This window comes from Amblyraja radiata, chromosome 32 (assembly GCF_010909765.2).
Source record: "Amblyraja radiata isolate CabotCenter1 chromosome 32, sAmbRad1.1.pri, whole genome shotgun sequence".
Taxonomy (NCBI): Eukaryota; Metazoa; Chordata; class Chondrichthyes; order Rajiformes; family Rajidae; genus Amblyraja; species Amblyraja radiata.
In genome coordinates this window covers 14,781,307-14,802,181 of record NC_045987.1, presented here as the reverse complement: position 1 = coordinate 14,802,181, position 20,875 = coordinate 14,781,307, and the positions used below count along the sequence as shown (strand labels likewise).

The 20,875-nt window shown below is 40.4% G+C and overlaps 1 protein-coding gene across 2 annotated transcripts in view; it reads right to left on the bottom strand.

Annotated features, from left to right (window-relative positions):
* The window catches only part of cfap77 (cilia and flagella associated protein 77), a 156,662-nt gene that overhangs the window by 47,026 nt on the left and 88,761 nt on the right, over positions 1-20,875 (bottom strand). For both annotated transcript variants that reach the window (XM_033049386.1, XM_033049385.1), the window contains exons 3-4: positions 11,302-11,401; positions 9,470-9,689 (exon numbers count right to left, since the gene is read on the bottom strand). In XM_033049386.1, coding sequence (XP_032905277.1) covers positions 9,470-9,689; positions 11,302-11,401 — 320 coding nt within the window. The remainder of the gene's footprint in view (positions 1-9,469; positions 9,690-11,301; positions 11,402-20,875) is intronic.

Sequence of the window (20,875 nt, the reverse complement as noted above, 5' to 3'; positions counted from 1 at the left end):
TGTGGTGGGGGAATCGGCTCAAAGCGAGCCAAGCCACACTCGCACACAACAGAAATACGACACAGAACGAGTTGGAAAGACGACTTGCACGAGAAGTCGGCGATTGTCAAAACCCCCAACTCGACTTGTTGTGTAAAATTGTTGGGCAATTTTTTTATAGTTTTGTAGTATGACGAGCACTGTGTTATTTGTGGTACTTTATCCACATTAAATTCATTAAGGTTCAAGTTATTAATTTTGACCAACGTTGAAGGGGGGGATGTAAGGTAATTTAAGGGAAGGGGGAGAATTATAATTAAAGTAAAGGGGGAGATGTGATGTATATGTAAATGCCTGTGCCCCTTTAATATAAAGGGCTGTGCCTCGTGATCGAGAGCAGGTGACCTTGGAGAAGTGTCCTTGGGTGGGGCAGCATAAATCATACTTACAAGATGTCGGACGTGTTTTCCTTCTGCTTGTGCTAGTCACAACAGGGCCTTACATGGTCTCAAACATTACAATAACCAAGACCTAGTCTCACCCTTTCACAAGGTTTTCGCTCCATGCTATCCATCTCACTCATCACATTCTCTGCAATTTAAAAATATATTTTTTATCTTTCATTCTCTGTTGTGACGTGAACGTCAACTGTGTTTTACCTTCCACAGATGCTACCTGACCAGCTGAATGTTTCCATTAGTTTTGGTTTTATTTCAAATCTCTTGTATCTGCACTTTCTAAAATATATTTTGGGACAGAAACTCAATTGTACTTGTCATCCTTGTTACCCAGTCAGGCTAATCAGTGGGGAAACCCAGTAATGATATATTAATGCCATATATAAGTTAAAAGTGGCTATAACAAGTACAATGCCATCAAAACCCATCTCCCTGCTGTTGGCAGGCACATAGCTCCTGGTATATTGGAGAGCTGAGATTCTTTTTGCTGTAGTTTTTGTGATGCAATTGCTTTGATTACCAAGTAGGATCACCAATGAAGTCCAGTTGACAGTTCTCTTTTTTTTTTTGGAGTCTGTTGTCGGAAAAGAAACTACTATTCTTTTATCAAAAAAAAGTTTTAATAATAGAAAATTCAATGATGGTGGAACAATTTCGGAATAGTTGTTTTATAGATGTCCTATCAGTAATGTGTAAGAAAGAATTGCAGATGCTGGTTTAAATCAAAGATAGACACAAAATGCCGGTGTAACTCAGCGTGATAAGCAGCATCTCTGGGGAGAAGGAATGGGTGACGTTTCGGGTCGAGACCCTTCTTCAGACTGATGTCAGGAGAGTGGGCGGGACAAAGATAGAATGTAGTCAGAGACAGTGACTGGTGGGAGAACTGGGAAAGGGGAGGGGATAGAGAGGGATAGCAAGGGCTATTTGAAGTTAGAGAAGTCAATGTTCATACTGCTGGGGTGTAAGCTACCCAAGCGAAATATTTGCTGTTCCCCTAATTTGCGCTGAGTCTCACTTTGACAATGGAGAAGGCCCAGGACAGAAAGGTCAGATTGGGAATGGAAGGGAGAGTTGAAGTACTGAGCAACCAGGAGATCAGGTAGGTTAAGACGGACTGAGCGGAGGTGTTCAGCGAAACGATTGCCGAGCCTGCGCTTGGTCTCACCGATGTAAAGAAGTTGACACCTGGAACAGAGGATACAGTAGATGAGGTTGGAGGAGGTGCAAGTGAACGTCTGCCTCACCTGGAAATACTTTGAGTCCTTGAATAGATTCGAGGTGGGAGGTAAAGAGACAGGTGTTGCATCTCCTGTGGTTGCAGGGGAAAGTACCTGGGGAGGGAGTGGTTGGGTGGAAAGGGATGAGTTGACCAGAGAGTTGCGGAGGGAACGGTCTCTGTGGAAAGCAGAAAGGGGTGGAAATGGGAAGATGTGGCCAGTAGGGGGATCCCGTTGGAGGTGGCGAAAATGTTGGAGGATTATATGCTGTATGCGAGGTTGATGTAGTAGAAGGTGAGGACAAGGGGGACTCTGTCCTTGTTGTGAATGGGGGAGGGGGAGCAAGAGCGGAGCTGCGGGATATCGAAAAAACCCTGGTGAGAGCCTCATCTATAATGCAAGAGGGGAACACTTGTTTCCTAAAGAATGAGAACATCTCAGATGCCCTGGTATGGAAAACCTCATCCAGGGTGCAGATGCAGCATAAACATTGGAATTGGGAGTAGGGGATAGAGTCTTTACAGGAAGCAGGGTGGGAAGAAGTGTAGTCTAGATAGCTGTGGGAGTCAGTAGGTTTGTAGTAGATGTTGGTCAATAGTCTGTCTCCTGTGATGGAGACGGTGAGATGTACAAACGGTAGGGAGATGTTGGAGATAGTCCAAGTGAATTTAAGTACAGGATGGAAATTGGTGGTAAAGTTGATGAAGTCAGTGAGTTCTACATGGGTGCAGGAGGTAGCACCGATGCTGTCGTCAATAGGTAATGCAGGATGCAGGCTGTAATCACCTTTCTCTAGCGGTGCTTTCAAGGCTTATCCATGGTGGTTGTCATGTCCTCCCTGTTCCAGCCTCCCTCAATCATCCCACGTCTACGGCCGGCAGGATCTTCTTAGGATTGGAGCCGGTCGCGAACGGGGGGTTACCGTCGAGTTTGTCCGCTCATACAAGATCCCGGCGGACATAGCGAGGAGCCCCGACTCTCCGTGGATCACCATCCCCGTGGGGAGGAGGCGAAGACGGCGCAGAGAGAGAAGGCAAAAGCGAGGCGGCAGGGCCGGCGCTCTGGCCAGGCTACGGAGGCAGCCACTGAAACCGCCGCTTCCCAGCCTGTTTCTCACGAACGCCAGATCCCTCGCTAACAAGATGGATGAACTGAGGCTACAGACTGCAGCTAACAACGCCGTGAAGGACAGCTGTATCCTGTTGATCACGGAGACCTGGCTTCATTCTTTCATTCCGGACTCTGCTATCGAGCTAGCAGGCTACACAGCACAGCGTCATGACAGGACAAGAGACTCTGGTAAGAGCAGAGGTGGAGGGCTCTGTGTGTACGTGAACAACACCTGGTGTACAAACACAGTGATTGTGGACAGTCACTGCTCCCCGAACCTGGAGTATGTGACTGTTAAATGCAGGCCCATTTATCTCCCTAGAGAGTTTACTGTTGTCATGATAACTGCTGTGTACATACCACCGGATGCTAATGCTAACTCGGCTATCGGACATTTGTATGGTAGCACTAGCAGTCAACAGAGCATATATCCTGACGGTGTTCACATCATAGCAGGGGACTTTAATCACGCGGACTTGAAGAAAATGCTCCCCAAATTCTACCAGCATGTTAAATGTGCTACAAGAGGAGCTAACACACTAGACAAGGTCTACTCCAACATCAAGCTGGGCTACAGGGCTAGACCACTACCACACCTGGGTCAGTCGGACCATATGTCCCTGCTTTTAATTCCTGCATATGCCCTCCTCAGGAAAACCGCTCCTACCATCACAAAGACCATCACAACCTGGCCTGATGGTGCATCTCAGCAGCTGCAGGACTGCTTCGACAGGACCAACTGGGATGTGTTTGAACACCGGGACCTGGAGGTGTTCACAGACAGTGTACTGTGTTACATTCAAAACTGCATGGTCACGGTCACAGTGGACAAACGCATCCGGGTCTACCCCAACCAGAAGCCCTGGATGACCCGGGAGGTCCAGCGGCTGTTAAAAGAGAGGAACATCGCTTTTAGGTCTGGCGATAGGGCTTTATACAGCACGGCCTGAGCTAACCTGAAGAGAGGCATCAGAGAGGCCAAATCAGACTACAGGAGGAAGATAGAGGACCACCTGGACAGTAACAACAGCAGGCAGGTGTGGCAGGGGATCCAGTATCTCACCAACTACAAGACCAACCTTGGAGCTGCTGAAGGTGACGCCTCGTTGGCAGAGGAGCTGAACCTCTTCTTTGCTCGCTTTGAAGTGGAGCCACCCGAGGCAGCCACATCACACCACATGGTCCACAGCAGCGTAACCCTCAAGATAGAGGAGCATGAGGTGAGGCGCACGCTGCGGGCCATCAATCCAAGGAAGGCTACTGAACCCGACGGCGTCTCTGGACGCGTGCTGAAGGACTGCGCAGACCAGCTGGCTGGAGTCTGTACGAGGATTTTCAACCAGTCTCTGGCCCAGTCCACTGTTCCACCCTGTCTGAAGTCCGCAACCATAGTCCCCTTGCCCAAAAAAACCCACATTTCCAGCCTCAACGACTACCGGCCAGTCGCACTCACACCAGTGGTGATGAAGTGTTTTGAAAAACTGGTCCGGGGTCATATCACATCACTCCTGCCCCGAAGCTTTGACCCCCAACAGTTTGCGTACAGAGCGAATAGATCTACAGAGGACGCTGTAGCCACAGCTCTCCATGCTGCACTGTCCCACCTGGAGCAGCGGGGGAGCTACGTGCGGATGCTCTTTGTGGACTACAGCTCTGCTTTTAATACCATCCTTCCCCACAAACTGGTGGACAAACTGGGGGACTTGGGACTTCCACACTCCACCTGCATGTGGATAAATAGCTTCCTGTCGGGTCGCAGCCAGAGAGTCAGAGTGGGCCATCACACATCCACGGCCCTCAGCCTCAGTACCGGCTCTCCACAGGGCTGCATGCTGAGCCCCCTGCTCTACACCATCTACACACATGACTGCACCCCCGCCCACCACAGCAACACCATTGTCAAATTTGCGGATGACACTACGGTGGTGGGACTCATCTCCGGGGGGGACGAGTACGCCTACCGGGATGAGGCGGAGCAGCTGACAGTGTGGTGTGGAGAAAATAACCTGCTCCTCAACACCTTAAAGACAAAGGAAATAATAATAGACTTCAGGAAGAATAAAACGGACATGGTACCATTAATTATCAGAGGGGACTGTGTGGAGAGGGTGGCGGATTTCCGCTTCCCGGGAATCCATATTGAGGAGGACCTGACGTGGAGCGTGAACACCTCTGCGCTGCTGAAAAAGGTCCAGCAGAGACTGCACTTCCTGAGGGTGCTCAGGAAGAATAACATCACTCAGAGACTGCTGCTGTCCTTTTATCGGTGCTCCATTGAGAGCATCCTAACATACTGTGTATGCGTATGGTACACCAGCTGCACAGCGGCTCAGAGGAAAGCGCTCCAGAGGGCCATTGACAACGCCCAGAGGATTGTCGGCTGCCCTCTCCTTACCTTGGAGGACTTACACAGTTCCCGCTGCATCAAAAAATCCCAGAATATTATAAAGGACATTTCCCACCCCGGATACTCCCTGTTTGAACTGTTGCCGTCAGGCAGACGGTACAGATCTACAAGGACAAGGACAAACAGACTTAAAAACAGTTTTTACCCCACTGCTATAAAGGCACTAAATGTAGCCGCCAAGGAACGCAGGGGCGATACATACTAAGGGACTGTGGTACACTGTGAAATCGACAGAAGGATGTAGGGTTGGGTGTTTATGCGTGCTATTTTCATGATATTTATTTTAGTTGTTTATCTTTTTTTAAATATTTTACCTTGTATGTATCGTTAGCTTTTAGAAATGTTTGAATGGTGCACTGACTGGCTGATATTTTTAAATTTCGTTGTACATGGTTCATGTTACAATGACAATAAAGAAACTATTCTATTCTATTCTATTGTCACCTGGGCATATTTGGACTTACACTTTCTCACATGTAGTCTTGCTTAAAACATGTGGTAAAAAAATCTTATTCATTCCTGTTCTGCCTTCGCATCATTAGGCTTGTTACTCTTTTTGCCGACTTATTACAAAATTTTCAAACGATTTCTGAAAGAATGGGCTAAGATGTCATATCTGACAGAAAACCTGATGGTTTAGATGATTTGAGCCAAAATAGCAGATGAGCATTATGTCAACAAGAGTTCATTATTTAAACACAAGATGGGTTGATCAAGTTCTGAATAAAAATGGCTCTCTGCCCTTAAAGTTAGTCTGGCATTTCAGCTTACACGACCCCACCAGTGTAATGTTTTTGAACTGTTTGGAGACTCTGTATTGTCACTTATTTCAAGTTATACTGCTGATCTCCAGTGATGAGGCAGAGTAGATTTTCCCCACTCGTTCAGTACACCTTCAGGAATAGGATGTACTGAAACTTCACTGAAAATCTGGTGGTGAACAAGAAAACTCCTATGGAAATCCACCTCATAATTTAGAAAGCAAAGCTCTACATGTCTATTGTAGTGCAATTCTGATAAAATCAGATACAAGCAATTGTTTCAACATCTATTTTTCTCACTTGTCTTTATGCAAGTAAATCCAAACTATTGTACATTGATCCTTGAAGGCATTTATTGACTTTAGTATAATTCATTATTAATTATTAAACCACAAAACTCACATAAAAGGCATAATGTGTGTGCTCTGTGTTTATCTTGTTAATAGAATAAGCTGGCAGCACAAGTGACAGTTAATAAAAGGAATGAATAATTTTAATCTGCTAAATCAGTCTAGTATTTAGTCCCAGGACAGAAAAAAATTGTTGGTGGATGCAATTTTGCTTGTCCTGTTGCCTTTACACAGGATCAAGGAATCAAGGGATGTGGGGATAATGCAAGGAAATGGAGCTGAAGCAGAAAATCAGCCATGATCTTGATGAATGAGGGAGTGGGCTCTTGGCGCCTAATGGCTTACTCCTGCTCTTAATTTTTCTATTCCTGTGTTCATATTGCATATATCATGTTTGCATAAGTCAGAATCAACTTTTCGGGAGCTTCCTTGTAGCCTAGCGTCTCTCTCAGAAGATCGATCCTGCTAGTACGCAAGTCAGACCAACCAGTCCACAACTCACGTGATTGAAGCGTGCACTGAGAGTGCTAATGCTGTGGCTTAAGACACACTCTGAAAAGGAGTGTCCCACTGTCCAATGATTCACACCAAGAGCTAACTAACAAAAAACACCAGTCCATTCATCATGGCAGTCAGGTAACAACAAAAACAAAGACACATTCGTGAAATATCTTTAACATGGAGAGATTTCCCAAATCATGACAAGTTATGAAGAATAGCCAAATATTGCTTTCTGGAAGGCGACTGTTAAAGGCGCCACAGCCAGACATTAAATCAGCTTTTTTCCCACGAGCAGTACCTCTACTCAATAACCAAAAGTCTGTAGCCCCCTTTTGCTCTGGTATTTTATTTCATTCACATGTTTAAACTATAATGTTTTATTCTTAATTATTTAATGTTTTATGATTTATTCTTAATGGTTTACTGTATGTTGTGTTGTTACTTGTGAGCGGAGCACCAAGGCAAATTCCTTGTATGTGTACATACTTGGCCAATAAACTTATTTATTATTCATTATTAATCATTATATTTGATAATATTTCAAGTTCCACCAAAACTGAAAAGAGAAGGTGAAGAATTTAGTAAAGTGATTCCAATGGAATGTAACATCAGTGCTTGGGTCACTTCAACTGATATTTTCTCCCTGATATAGCTTGAACTATGTTCCATCCTTTGATGTTGTTGTCACAAACTAATTGCTTATAATTAACACAGACCTATACTAGTAGATGCCAACACAGATTGAGAAGCCACAGTATTGATCAATTTTCTTGTCTCCCCATGAACTGAAACAGGAAATATACATAAAATACCGGAGTAATATATGAACAAGTTTCCAGTTGGGGGTCTGCCACACTTTGCATGCTAATTCCATAATTGCCCTTCTGTTTAACTATGATGATTTAGTTACTGTTAGTATTTAACCAAATGCATTGGAATGAAAAAAAAACACCTTCGTTGGTACATATGAATGTGTGGTTAGTGAAAATTGCGAATAAGTGTTGTGATAAGAATTACACAATTTAATATGGTATCAGGTTGGAATTCAAATGTGTCACTTGAGTGGCAGAGGGAGCACCTGGCAAGTTCTGCACTGAAACCAGTGGCCATGGTTCAAAGGAAGACAGCCAGGCTCAGCTTTGGCCCCACGGCAGAAGAGTCTGCCTCTGTTAACCTTTGCTGGCTGAGGATGATGGAGCTGATGTCAGACCTAATTATCTTTTGGCTTGCATCATGTGCCATGTTACATGTTATGACTCCTACTCCTCTCAGATTTTCATTTACCATGGTGACTTCCACCTCCAGTATGATAAAAGCAAAGAGTTTCTCTATCAGGACAAAACATACTTTTATATTAAACAGCATCCTGTGTAAACAGACACTAAAGTAATTAGGTACTAATATTCCTGATATGTTACAACATGAAACAATGTGGCTTGCACATGCACATTTTCACAGCTAATCGAGATTCGAAAGTAATTAGCCTACAAAAAAATCACAATAATTTCCCTGTACATTAGCAGTCACATTTTATCGAAAATGTATTGTGCAGAGCTTTGATCACTCGTCTTTGATAACGTAGGTCAATCTTTCACTGATGGTGGGCTTGGATTTTATTCAGATGTCCCCTCCTCAACAGGTACAAAATTATAGATGTTTACTGTTATTTGTCTCCTTCCTGTTTCCCTAAACACTACAAACTAGTAAGTCAGATTTTACAGTGATCTGGGTACAATCCTTACTTTGGCTGCTGTCTGTCTGGAGTTTGCATGTTCTCCCTGTGAGCTGGTTTCTTCTGGGTGATCTAGCTTTCTCACACATTCCAAATATGTGCTGTTTGGTAGGGTTAATTGGGAAAAGTAGTAGGAGAATTGGGCGTGAGGAGTTGCTGGGCAAGTGACAAGGAAAAGGTTATAGGGAAATCAATGGGGGCTTGGGATTGATGGGGTTTGTTCAATCCATCAATTGAGTTGGCAAAATTCAATGAGGTGAAGTGCTGCTATGTCTGGATGCTGTGACAGGGACTAAGATAGTCCCTTCTTGGAACAATGTGGGATAATGTCTTTGGGAACTCCAAAACAGAATTACAAGGGCATCCCATCATTTGAAGCTGGTTTGACAGAAAATTACATCAGATGCGCAAGTGCAACCTGTGGCTTTAATTGCTCGGTTACATTTCAAGAGTGAATTAAAATGAGACAGACATCACAATTTCTTCCAGGTGATTCAAATTGGGTAATCCAAAAATAAACTTCAAACATGAGTGAATTTCTAGACGTGCATCAAATCGGATCCTTTTAATAGACCCAATGATGCCTGCATTGAAAATATGACACATACTTATAAAAATAAACAGTTTTCATTGAGGCAGGAGTACCTTGAACACAGTGTCAGGTCTTGGATTTGCCCTTCTGCTTGCCTCTTGAATTGCACAATTCACAAAAATACATTTGCTCCACCTGAACATATGGTTTGACAACCTGATATATGTTCTACTCAGGGTTAAACCAATTTTCAACAGCATAATATAATTTGTTTATTGAGTTGCGTGAATGAGGGCACACTGACGAGGGCACATAATTAAAATCCTCATTATTTTCAGGGAATCAGCAGTAACCGACAAAGTAAATAAACTATTAAACAATTATAATTTAAAATAGGAATATATCTTCGAAATTCATACCGGTGGGGCATTCCATGTGTTATTTCAGGAAGCATGCCTTCTTTCTTTTCTGCTTTATTTGCTGAGGTTCCAATGTCATGCGTTGCCCTGAATTGGTAGATCTCTCGTGCGGTAACCAGTCCAGCTTTAATCGCGGCTTTATTCAGTGCAGCAAAGTTACGCTTCAGTTTCTGCATCTTTGCCTGTGCTTTAGGTTGGACACTTCGCCAATGGCCAATAGCTGAGACAATAAACCCATTGAATACTTATCCTACAATCGTTATATGGACAAAAACATAGATTCTTTTTCCTGAACTATCAAAAACAAATTAATATAATTCTTCATTTATTAATTCTTGCTCTGTTTACTTTTCTCCACATTCATTGTTTCTTTCATTCTTCAATATTATGCAACCAAATGGAATGTGATAACAATCATACAACACTAACCCACAGGAACAGGCCACCTCAGTCCACCGTGTCTGTGTCAAACATGATACAAAATTAATCTCCTCTGCCTATACATAATCCATAGTCATAGATAGAGTCATACAGTGTGGAAACAGGCCCTTCAGCCTAACTCGCCCACACCGGCCAACAATGTCCCAGCTTCTCTAGTCCCACTTGCTTGTGCTTGGTCCATAACCCTCCAAACCTGTCCTATCCATGTACCTGTCCAACTGTTTCTTAAACGATGGGATAGTCCCAGCCTCAACTACCTCCTCTGGGAGCTTGTTCCATACACCCACCACCCTCTGTGTGAAAAAGTTATCCCTCTGATTCCTATTAAATCTTTTCCCCTTCACCTTGAACCTATGTCCTCTGGTCCTCGATTCTCCTATTCTGGGTAAAAGACTCTGTGCATCTACCCGATCTATTCCTCTAATTATTTTGTATACTTCTATAAGATCTCCCCTCATCCTCCTGCGCTCCATGGAATAGAGACCCAGCCTACTCAACCTCTCCCTCTTGCTCACACCCTCTAGTCATGGCAACATCCTCGTAAATCTTTTTTGAACCCTTTCAAGCTTGACAATATCTTTTCTATAACATGGTGCCCAGAACTGAGCACAGTATTCTAAATGTGGTCTCACCAATGTCGTATACAACTGCAACATGACCTCCCAACTTCTATACTCAATACTCTGACTGATGAAGGCCAAAGTGCCATATTCCTCCATTGCCTACATATCTATTTGCCCATCTGAAAACCTCATAAATGCCACTATCATATCTATCTCCACCATCACCACTGGCACAGCATTCCAAGCACCCACCACCCCATGTATAAATCGTGCCCCTCACTTATCTTTTACATCTTGTCCCTTTCACCTCAAATCTATGCCCTCTCGTCTTTGACATTTCCACCGTAACAAGATTATGTCTACCCTATCCATGTCTCTCAGAACTTTTATCAGGTCTCCCCTTAACATCTGTCCAGCCTCTAATTAGCTAATACCCTCTAATCTAGGCAGCGTTCTTGTGAACCTCTTCAGCACCTCTCCAATGCCTCCCCAACCTTCCTGCAATGTGATGACTAGAGGGGCTAATGACAGGGATAGTGGGATAGGCGATCAGAAAATTATTATTTCACTCAGTGAGTTGCATGATTTAAAACTCACTGCCTGAAAGCCTGACAGAGGAAAAAAATCCTCGCCAAATGTTAAAAGATGGTTGGGTATCTAAACAGTATTATTTGCAAGGCCAAAGACCAAAAGCTGAGAAATTGGATTTTGGCTTTCATAGACAAAATGCTCTGAATGAATTATTTCAATTTGGTAGTTTTCCGTAATTCTATGACAACATTAGTAATACGCTTTCTAACATAAAATTAAAAAACTTTGCATCATTACCTGCAGGAACTCCACCATCAAAGATTCTATTGTATGTCCCGTACACATAATTCGATCCTGGTATGAAATTACCATTTCGTTTTGGCTTGCCAAGTTCTGTCTAAAACAGACAAGAAATAGCATTATCTCGTTAATAAAATCTTGAGGTCAGCATTTTATCATTCTAACACTGGAATATAATAGATCTAAATAATGGTTATAGCCTTATGGTGTAAACAAAACTACAACCGAGAATCACTTGATGCTTTTACTTTTCTAAAGCCTTTATTCAATAACTTTAATCAATGTTTGTAGTTCACCAAAAAGTTAAGCAATTCTAACTTTGTGAATGCAAATATATTAATGTCATTTACAATTATGCTAAACCTCACACCAGTTCTCCAATTCTGATTGACTGTAGTAACCTGTGATTGATCTCCTGTGACCAAGGGTTAAGCAGTGACATTTTTGTCACTGCAGTAGATATTGATATGCTTCCAATAACTGCCATTTAGCTACATGGTCAGTGTGATAGTTCTGTCCTCTGCACACCATGCATCATTGATGTAAATCTGAAAGAGACAGCTGGGTAAAGGGCCTGTCCCACTTACACAATTTTTTCGGCGACTGCTGGCACCCGTCATAGTCGCAGCAGGTCGCCGAAAAGCTGACATATTCTGAATAAATATTTTAATTATTTGTGGCGAGCGTCGACTGTAAATATTCAGTACTAGACTTATTACACTTTTAATACTGAATGTCCTATTAAAACCAGCTACAGGTAGAAAGGTAATTTTAAGAACATATTGATATTTTTATATTAGTAATTTTCATGAAGGGTAAGTTTATATGTGAGCTTCCAATGGATTGCACTCCACACATTTTACTGATGATCTAGTTTCCCTATTAATATATATGAAACCATAGAAATTCTCAAGCCACTGCTTCATCAAACCTGCTTTCCTGATATCAGTAACTGCAAAGTAAACACACATGATTGTATTATAAGGTTATTCAATTTTGTAGAATCTAGTATCTCAAAGCACAAATGTACATTAATTTAACTTTATGCTCTTTATGAATATATAAATAGTTGATGTACAACAAATATTTTGAATGCCTATTGGAGTCCAGAATGTGGTGTGTGAATGAATTGGCATAATAATGGATCATTAGTGCACCCCGGTGCTGTTCTCAAGCAACTGCACACGCAAATTGGTGCATGAAAGGAAGCACTTTCAAGGTTCAATCCCAATTAAATGAAGATACTTTCTAAGCCTATCAATTTCAGAATTAATTTGTTTGATAGATTTAGTTTCCAACAAACAACTACGGTTAACTAATTTTAATATAAAGTAAGAAAAAGATGAATTAATCTAACATTTGTATAACCAATTCATTGAATTATTATTTCTCATTAGATGTTATAATGAAAAATCTCTTCAAATACAGAGACATATCTTGCAATACCAAAGTTATCCAAAAATGCTAACTAAATTCTTCATTTCCAAAAAATCCTTCAAAATATTCTATATGCAGTTCATCTGTGTGGCTGATAAGTAGCTAATTATTTTAGCTATCATTGGACTGGTTTTTTTTAACATCCCAGCAGTAACCAATATCAAAAGGTAAGTCATGATGTTTCGAGAAATATCAGTAGATTTTAGATTTGTGTTTACTTATAATATTAAGGGATTGATACATTTGAATCAATGGTAGTTGAGAGATTAAAACATGTAGCCTTTGGACAGTGAGACAAGTTGCTGCTGTTGTAGAGAACTGCTGAATCAAGGAAACAAAGATCATCTTTTTTATTTTGTTTTTAAATGAAGTCCCTCTGTGAACATTTTGTCTTTTCAGTATTTGAGGGATTAACTGACCTCTCGACTGCATCTATATTTCTTTAACCTGTCTCCATGGTGAAGTCATTCTGGGAATAAAGTCGCCAAGAAAAAGAGCTGATTGGATGTTCTTTCAGCCAATTCTGCTAGTGTTCATTTACATATCATCTGATCTGGGTGCTCTGAAGAGCGAAGAATGCCTAACAGTGGAGTTGTTCTTTTCTCATTTGAACAAAACAAGTCTCATTATCTCTCCTTTGAAAATCTGGCCAAGAGTGCTCTTTGGAGAAGAAACCTGACAAAATACGTAACAACAATGCAGCAAATCTCCACTTAACTCTTGAGTGCCAAGGTACCATTTCTGGCAATACATTTCAAAACAGTGAAGGATTAGTGTTTCCTGCTTTTCAGGTAAAGACAAAGTCTTTTAACTCAGATCTTCTATGGGAAATAAATTTAGAAATGGAAAGTGAAACTAACCATCCTTTCATTTCTATAAAGTTTGCCAAAACCCAACCTTAACAAGTGATATTTATGCCTCTGATTGTTGAAGCAATGTGATTTCCTGAATTAACCTGCGATTCAACCAATAATCATATAGATGTAACCTTTGCATATTTAGCTTTTCTTTGCACATTTCCACAGATACCTATTTGAAATTTGATCTAAGCTGTAAATGCTAGATACTAACTTTACTGGAGGGACCTTGGATGAGCAGCTTGCGATGAAAGAGAGTGAAACTGTTTGCAAATTGATTTGAGATTAGTATAAGCACAACATGCCATGGTTTCTGATCTCCAGTGGGGTGAAATCCTTTTGCTGGGGTCTCGTGTTGGACCTGCACTAGCATCTTGCCAGTGGGGTAGGGCAAAGGGTAACATTGCAGTGCACTGAAGACCCCTTAGGGGGAAACTTGTAAAATGGATGTAACCACTTTAAGGAAATATTATCAAGGGACAGAAAATTGCTTTGTGGCCTTGCAATTTCTTTTTCAGTGTATTTCAGTTTTTCAAGGTTTGCCTTGAGCACAAACAATGATAAGTTCAGTTGGTGGTATAAGCTGGTATCAATGATGGCTGAATGAATTGATTGTAGCTTTGAACACCAGTCTTTGTCAGAGAAGCCAGTGTTATGAGGGAGCATTAAACCTGGGAACTCATCTACCTTTCAGATAAATGTAAAATATTCCATGGGGCAATTCTGATGAAGAGAAGGGTAACTTGCCTGTGTCTTCACCAATGCTTATTCCTCATTTGAGCTCACTAAAATAGATGATTTCATTGTTATCACATTGCAGTCAATGGGATCTTGTGTGTCTTTCCCTACCGTACAACTGACCATACTTCAAAAAATCATCATTAACTGTAAAGCAATTTGGGCCACCCTAAGGTTACTTAATGTACTATAAAGATAATCTGGTACCAAGAGAATGGAAGTAGAGGTGGTTGCAGAGATATCTGTCTTTTTGGGAAGATCAGTATATCCTCCCTGCTTGGCATCAGTTCAAGTGGCAGGCAAAAAAAATATTTAAGGGACCAACTGTTCTTAATAACTATGCCTTTGTTTTTAAGTGAGGTGCAATAAAATTGCTTACATTTTTGAAATGTAAACTAATGAAAGTTGGCTCATCTGATGCTGCAGTATATTATCAAAGCAAGCTGTGTGTAGTGAAAATATAGGAAACTATTTTGGACTAATAATTGAAGAAGCTAAGGAATTACAGAATTGCAAGAAATATTTTATAGGGAATCACAGCAATTTATCTTGAGCCATATATGTGTGAAATTAGTTTGGTTTCTTTCAGTCCAATTCTCATTTGGAGTATAACAAATATGATTTATTTATCATTCAAAGAAACTACATGGCTAGACATCGAAATGGAAAATTCTTACTGGTGATCTGAACTACAATATCAGAGTTGATGCGGAAGAAATTCAATGTTTCTGTTCTAAAGCTCATTGTATAAGTATCACCAAATTTATTCTGTTGGATTTTTTACAACAGATTTATACTAGTTCCACAATTGATGCAAAAATTAGAGAAGTAAAGTAAAAAATGCCTAATCCCCTACCTGGTGGATTTTCCAGAATTAATACAGCATGTGTCTTTTCAAAGTGGACCATGGGATCTATTAAAAATTGCCTGCATTTATAACAATATTTTTTAATGTGTTCATTTTAAACATCTTCACAACTTGTCAATGTATATCAGCAAACAAATTTTATTTTAATTGCAAGATGACCAAATGATGCACATTAAGAATTAGCCGCCAATAAAATATGCATTCTGTTTTTTAAAACTTGATGTCTCCTGACCCTCTTCTGCTGAACAATTCATCTGTTTCCTTGCAGCAATCTCTCAGATTTTAACTTCTTTCAGTATAATATCTACTGTGTTGAGTGAGTGTACAATAGTTCAATACCACACACACTTTATTACTGCCAAATCCAATCCAAATTAGCAAAAGTGTTACAGGCCCATTGTTACTGTCAGGTTAAAAAAAAAAGAACAGAACCAGATGTACAGCAAAACTGCAGGAAGAAATTCTCTCAAATCTTGTGACATGTTTCTGTACCCACATTATGATTGACTGTGCCTGGCACTATGTTTCTGCTTTTAGAAGTGTGCTATTCCATTTGGTACTTTGGATCTGAGAATGAACTGTTTGGCTTGAGTGTAGAGGTCTTGCTGACAAGCTGTCCTTACAGCAGACAGCTTCATTAAAACTGATTAAGTCATCATCTTTCTGCCCTGCTTCCCACCTCCCAGCTCTTAATTTTGTTTATAGATTTACTTGGTGTTTTTTTGTTTCTGTTTTTACTATATTTATTTCCCTGCCTTTCCTCAGTTATACGTAATGAATGTAGGAACCTATTACTTTAGAGGTTTCCCTATTTATTTGTTGTTATTTTAAGATTTTATTTACATAGATTCGAAGTAGGCTCTCAAACCAGGAAGAATAAAATGTATTTTTAACAGGGTTGAAGTATGTTTTGAAAATGTACTTTCTCGGAAAGAAGGATTTAACTTGGAGTATGAAAAGATTACTTTTATATGCTTATTTTGAACATTAGAAGCAATGACACACTGATTGTGCTTGGCAATGGGCAACTCAAGGGAATACCATGGCAAGGCATCTTTGCAGAATGCCAGTTCTTAAACCACAGTAAATCAGTTACCATAAGCTGTAAACACAATAGCAGGGATGAGTGACACACTCGAAAATGTAACCACGTCTATATTTGGTAATTACAGAGCAATGCTGCGAATAATGTAAATCAACATTGAAAAGATATTGCAGATATTGCAGTACGTGGTTCCCCAATGATCAATGGCTTTGTCAGCTTTTCTGCCTTAAAAGTGCTGTATCTACAAACTGACTCACTAAAATTTAAAGAAACTTTCATTTCTGCCGAGTAAATAGAAAGAGGGAAAGTATAGCAAGTACACACGAGTTCAGTCTGAAGAAGGGTCTTGACCCGAAACGTCACCCATTCCTTCTCTCCAGAGATTCTGCCTGTCCCGCTGAGTTACTCCAGCATTTTGTGTCTACACACAAGTTCTAGTTCTCAAATGAAGTCTGATTTTGACTTGCAGTTATGGTGGTTTTTAAATATATTGTTTCCACTTTCCATCCTTCTCAACCTGACCCAAATGGACATTGTATATACTTATAAAAGTATAAATGATGCAGCAATTTCAATGTAGCATCAAGTAAAAGACTAGAGTGGAGATTCATTGCTTCCTACTGGGAGAGAGAACATTTTCCTTCACTGCATCCTGATGTTAACGGTTCAGAAATTGCTCATGTCTACCATCCAATAGGAGACTACAATAACAAAAATAAGAACAGAAATGCTGGAAATTCTTAACTCTTCAGTAGAGACCAAGAGATTATTTAACTTTTTAAGTTGATAATGTTCTTCAAAAGTTAAGAAACATGTAAGTATTCAGTTACATAGCGTGGGGGCGAGGTGCTGAGAATAAAAATATGTTTCTGTGAAAGAGTGGAGACCAAGAAAAGTATTGATGAACAGTGATGCTGCCATCTGAGGGTGAAAACTTGCTGATTGCATGTGATCTATCTGGAGGTGATGTAAATAGAACATTCCTAATTTGTCCCCCATTTAGTTTTTCTATGCACATCTCCTTCGAGCAGATTACGTGCAATCAACAAACCTTCACCATCCTCATATGCATAACATCCTCACTATCTCAGTGACACTCCCTTAGTTCTCTTTACCCCCCTCCCCTTTTCTGAAGAAGGAAAACATGTTTAATTATTTACCTTAAGTAGTTCTAAATGGACCTCAACCAAAAATATTAAATCTGTTTCTCTCTATATACACGCTGCCTGGCCTGCTGAATAATCCAGCCTGTCATCATTTTTATTTCAGGTTGCCTGCAACTGTTATCATTTGCTTTTCAATATTTGAAATTAGGGTGTAAATCAAGATATTCTGGAGAAATCTGCCAATTAAATACAGCTACTTTCATCACCCAAGTGAGGACTTTCTTCTGCATATCCAAAGTGGACAGATGATATCATTGGCTCTTTTGGGCCTTATTACTATTTGTGAATTTATTACTATTTCCATATGCTAGAATTGAACATAAATCTGTTGAATCTCCAAGTGAACAAAGGTATGAATTTGAGGGATTTAGCAAATGGATAATAAAGGAAAAGCCTTATTCACACTAGGTCAATTCCATTTATTTTAAATGGTTTGCATCACCTTTTGCTGATACCCAAATTGTTTTAGACAGGGTCAAATTCTTGGTCAGTCAGTCATTTGTGAAGTCTAGTCGCAACTTTCTGGTAAAAAGCTCCTAACTGTTAAACTGCAGAACAGAGGATGGCAAGGGGAAAACATACAGTGCATTCAGAAAGTATTCAGACCCCTTCACTTTTTCCGCATTTTGTTACATTACAGCCTTATTTTAGAATGAATGAAATTCATTTTTTTTAATCATCAATCTACACACAATACCCCAGAATGAAGAAGTGAAAACAGGTGTTTAGAAATTTCTGCAGCATTGCAGGTCCCGAAGAGCATAGTGGCCTCCGTCATTCTGAAATGGAAGAACTTTGGAACCATCAGGACTCTTCATAGAGCTGGCCACCCAGCCAAACTGAGCAAACGGAGAAGGGCCTTGGTCAGGGAGATGCCCAAGAACCCAATGGTCACTCTGCCAGAGCTCTAGACTTCCTCTGTGGAGATAGGAGAACCTTCCAGAAGGACAACTATATCTGCAGCACTCCACCAATCAGGCCTTTATTTTAGAGGGGCCAGACGGAAGCCACTCCTCAGTAAAAGGCACATGACAGCCCGCTTAGAGTTTGCCAAAAGGCATGAGAAACACGATTCTCTGGTCTGATGAAACCAAGATTGTACTCTTTGGTTTTAATGCCAGAGTCACGTCTGGAGGAAACCAGGCACCGCTCATCATCTGGCCAATACCATACCTACAGTGAAGCATGGTGGTGGCAATATCATGCTGTGGGGATGTTTTTCAGCGGCAGGAACTGGGAGACTAGTCAGGATCGAGGGAAAGATGAACGGAGCAAAGTAGAGACGCCCTTGATGAAAATCTGCTCCAGAGCATTCTGGACCTCAGACTGGGGCGGTGGTTCACCTTCCAACAGGACAACGACCCTGAGCACACAGCCAAGACAACGCAGGAGTGGTTTTGTGACAAGACCTGTTTAATAATTGAAATCTAACTTTTAAGGCACTAATTTTTGTTGGATAAGGGTGCTACAGAATGTGGAGGAATGAAAGTAAATGAAATTCAGAGGGAGATCACCCAAAATCTAACAGAAGCAAAGAACAATTTTAAAGTGTTGAATGGCCAATTCCTATTAATGTTTATGCTGACCAGAAATTATCCATGCATTGGAATTAAATGTAATACTCCCCATTTAATCAGTGTAGCATTAAGTGTACACCCTGAGAGGCTGCACTCAGTTCAAATCACCATGAACCAAAATGTGTCTGTATAGCAGTTTTATAAATTATTTGGTTATATATTGAAATTATAATAGTATGTGTGGTATTTATTTTAAAATATATTTTGGTCTCTTCTGTTCAAAGCAAATTACATGCTTTATCCTAAAAATAGTTTACCATGAATGTCCCAGAAAAGTAAACTGAATTGATAGTTAGGTGAGCCGTACCAATCTGACATGCATAGCTATTCCCTTCCTTGGCTCAAAGATATAATTGTTGGAATTTGTTCTGAATTTTCCAGCTGCTTAATTTACAGTCTTTCAAGTTGTAGTTACTGCATTCAGCAGCTGACATTGATGATTTGGCGCAAAAATGGTAATTCCATAACCATTTGAGCAGAGAACAGAAATATCATAACTACGTGATCATTTGAATATGTCTGACACATAATCTACAACTCAGGAAAAGGTGATGTAAAGCAATTTCTAACAATGGAATTGGCTTAGTTTAAACAGGGGTTTACCTTTATTTATTTGTTGGCTCAATCTCGATACACCAGTTTCTTCTCTTTTCTTCAGAGTCACAAATTTATTCTTGTCTATAAGTCTTTCTTATTCCTCTTCCTCTGAGTATCATATACAAAGCCTAGTTTTGATTAGAAGCTTTCCTGGAAGCTGGTTCATAAAGCTTTTTTTGCAAGGCACTTTATATAATGTGCAGCTTTGTGCATGTTCTAGAGGCTGATGCATAGCATTGAGCAGCTGCCTGTGATCAATCCAACAATTTACAGAGATTATTACCAAAATGTTCAAATTGTTAAGCAATGCTCTCATTATCTAAAACTGTGACAGAAAAATATATTAATTTCAAACAAATGAATCTTGTTTGTGAAATAATTGTATTTTCTTATTTCCCATCTTCCAGGAGATTTTTTGCTTATCCATAATGGTTTTAAATTCCCAATGTCATTGGTCTATTTTATCTTGATTGTATTTTGTACATGTTATCTCACTTCCTTCCCGACTCCTTTCTTTCTTTCTAGTTCCCTTTCGCTCTCACAACCAGTTTCCTGTTCTCTGCATTGACCTCCACTGCCAGTTTTCATTACACCCTCTTGTACAGTTAAGCTGCCCATCATGCAGTTATTATTTCTGTTGATTTACTGTGCTGCCTGATGAAGTGATTGCAGTGACAAGGCCTGATTTCCCCTGGTGATGGCTTTAAACCAGTCTCTCATTTGCATTTACATGATCTTGCTGTGCTGCTTATGAGATCTGGATATTTATTTTCCACTTAGCTGATGTTTGATTACACTTCAATAATGCACCGCGCTACAAACTGCCGAGATGCATCTCATCCAAGTGACTGGGCTCTGCACAGGGACTGAACACTCCCCCATATTTGGGATGATGAAAGGAGAAGCTTCACGAAAAATAAAATGTTTCTGGAATCAAAATTTGAAACGTACAGTGGAAGTTTTAACTCTTTGTATACCAAATCTCCCAGACATGAGGCAGAATGTGAATGTTTGCTGCTGTTGTCCACTAACTACAGAAATTTGATGCAATATTTATTTAAGATCTTTAAAAAAATGCATCCTAAGTACCCAGGAAGACTTGCTAGGTAAATGTGTTTTGTCATATTGAGCCATACACTCCAGTAATATCTTACTTTTATCTTTGATCTCAGTTTGTTTACGTCAGCTATTACAACAATGAGCAACTGAAGATTTCATAAACCAGGCTAGAAAATGGAAACACAAGGAACTGCAGATGCTAGAATCTTGAGTAAAACACAAAGTGC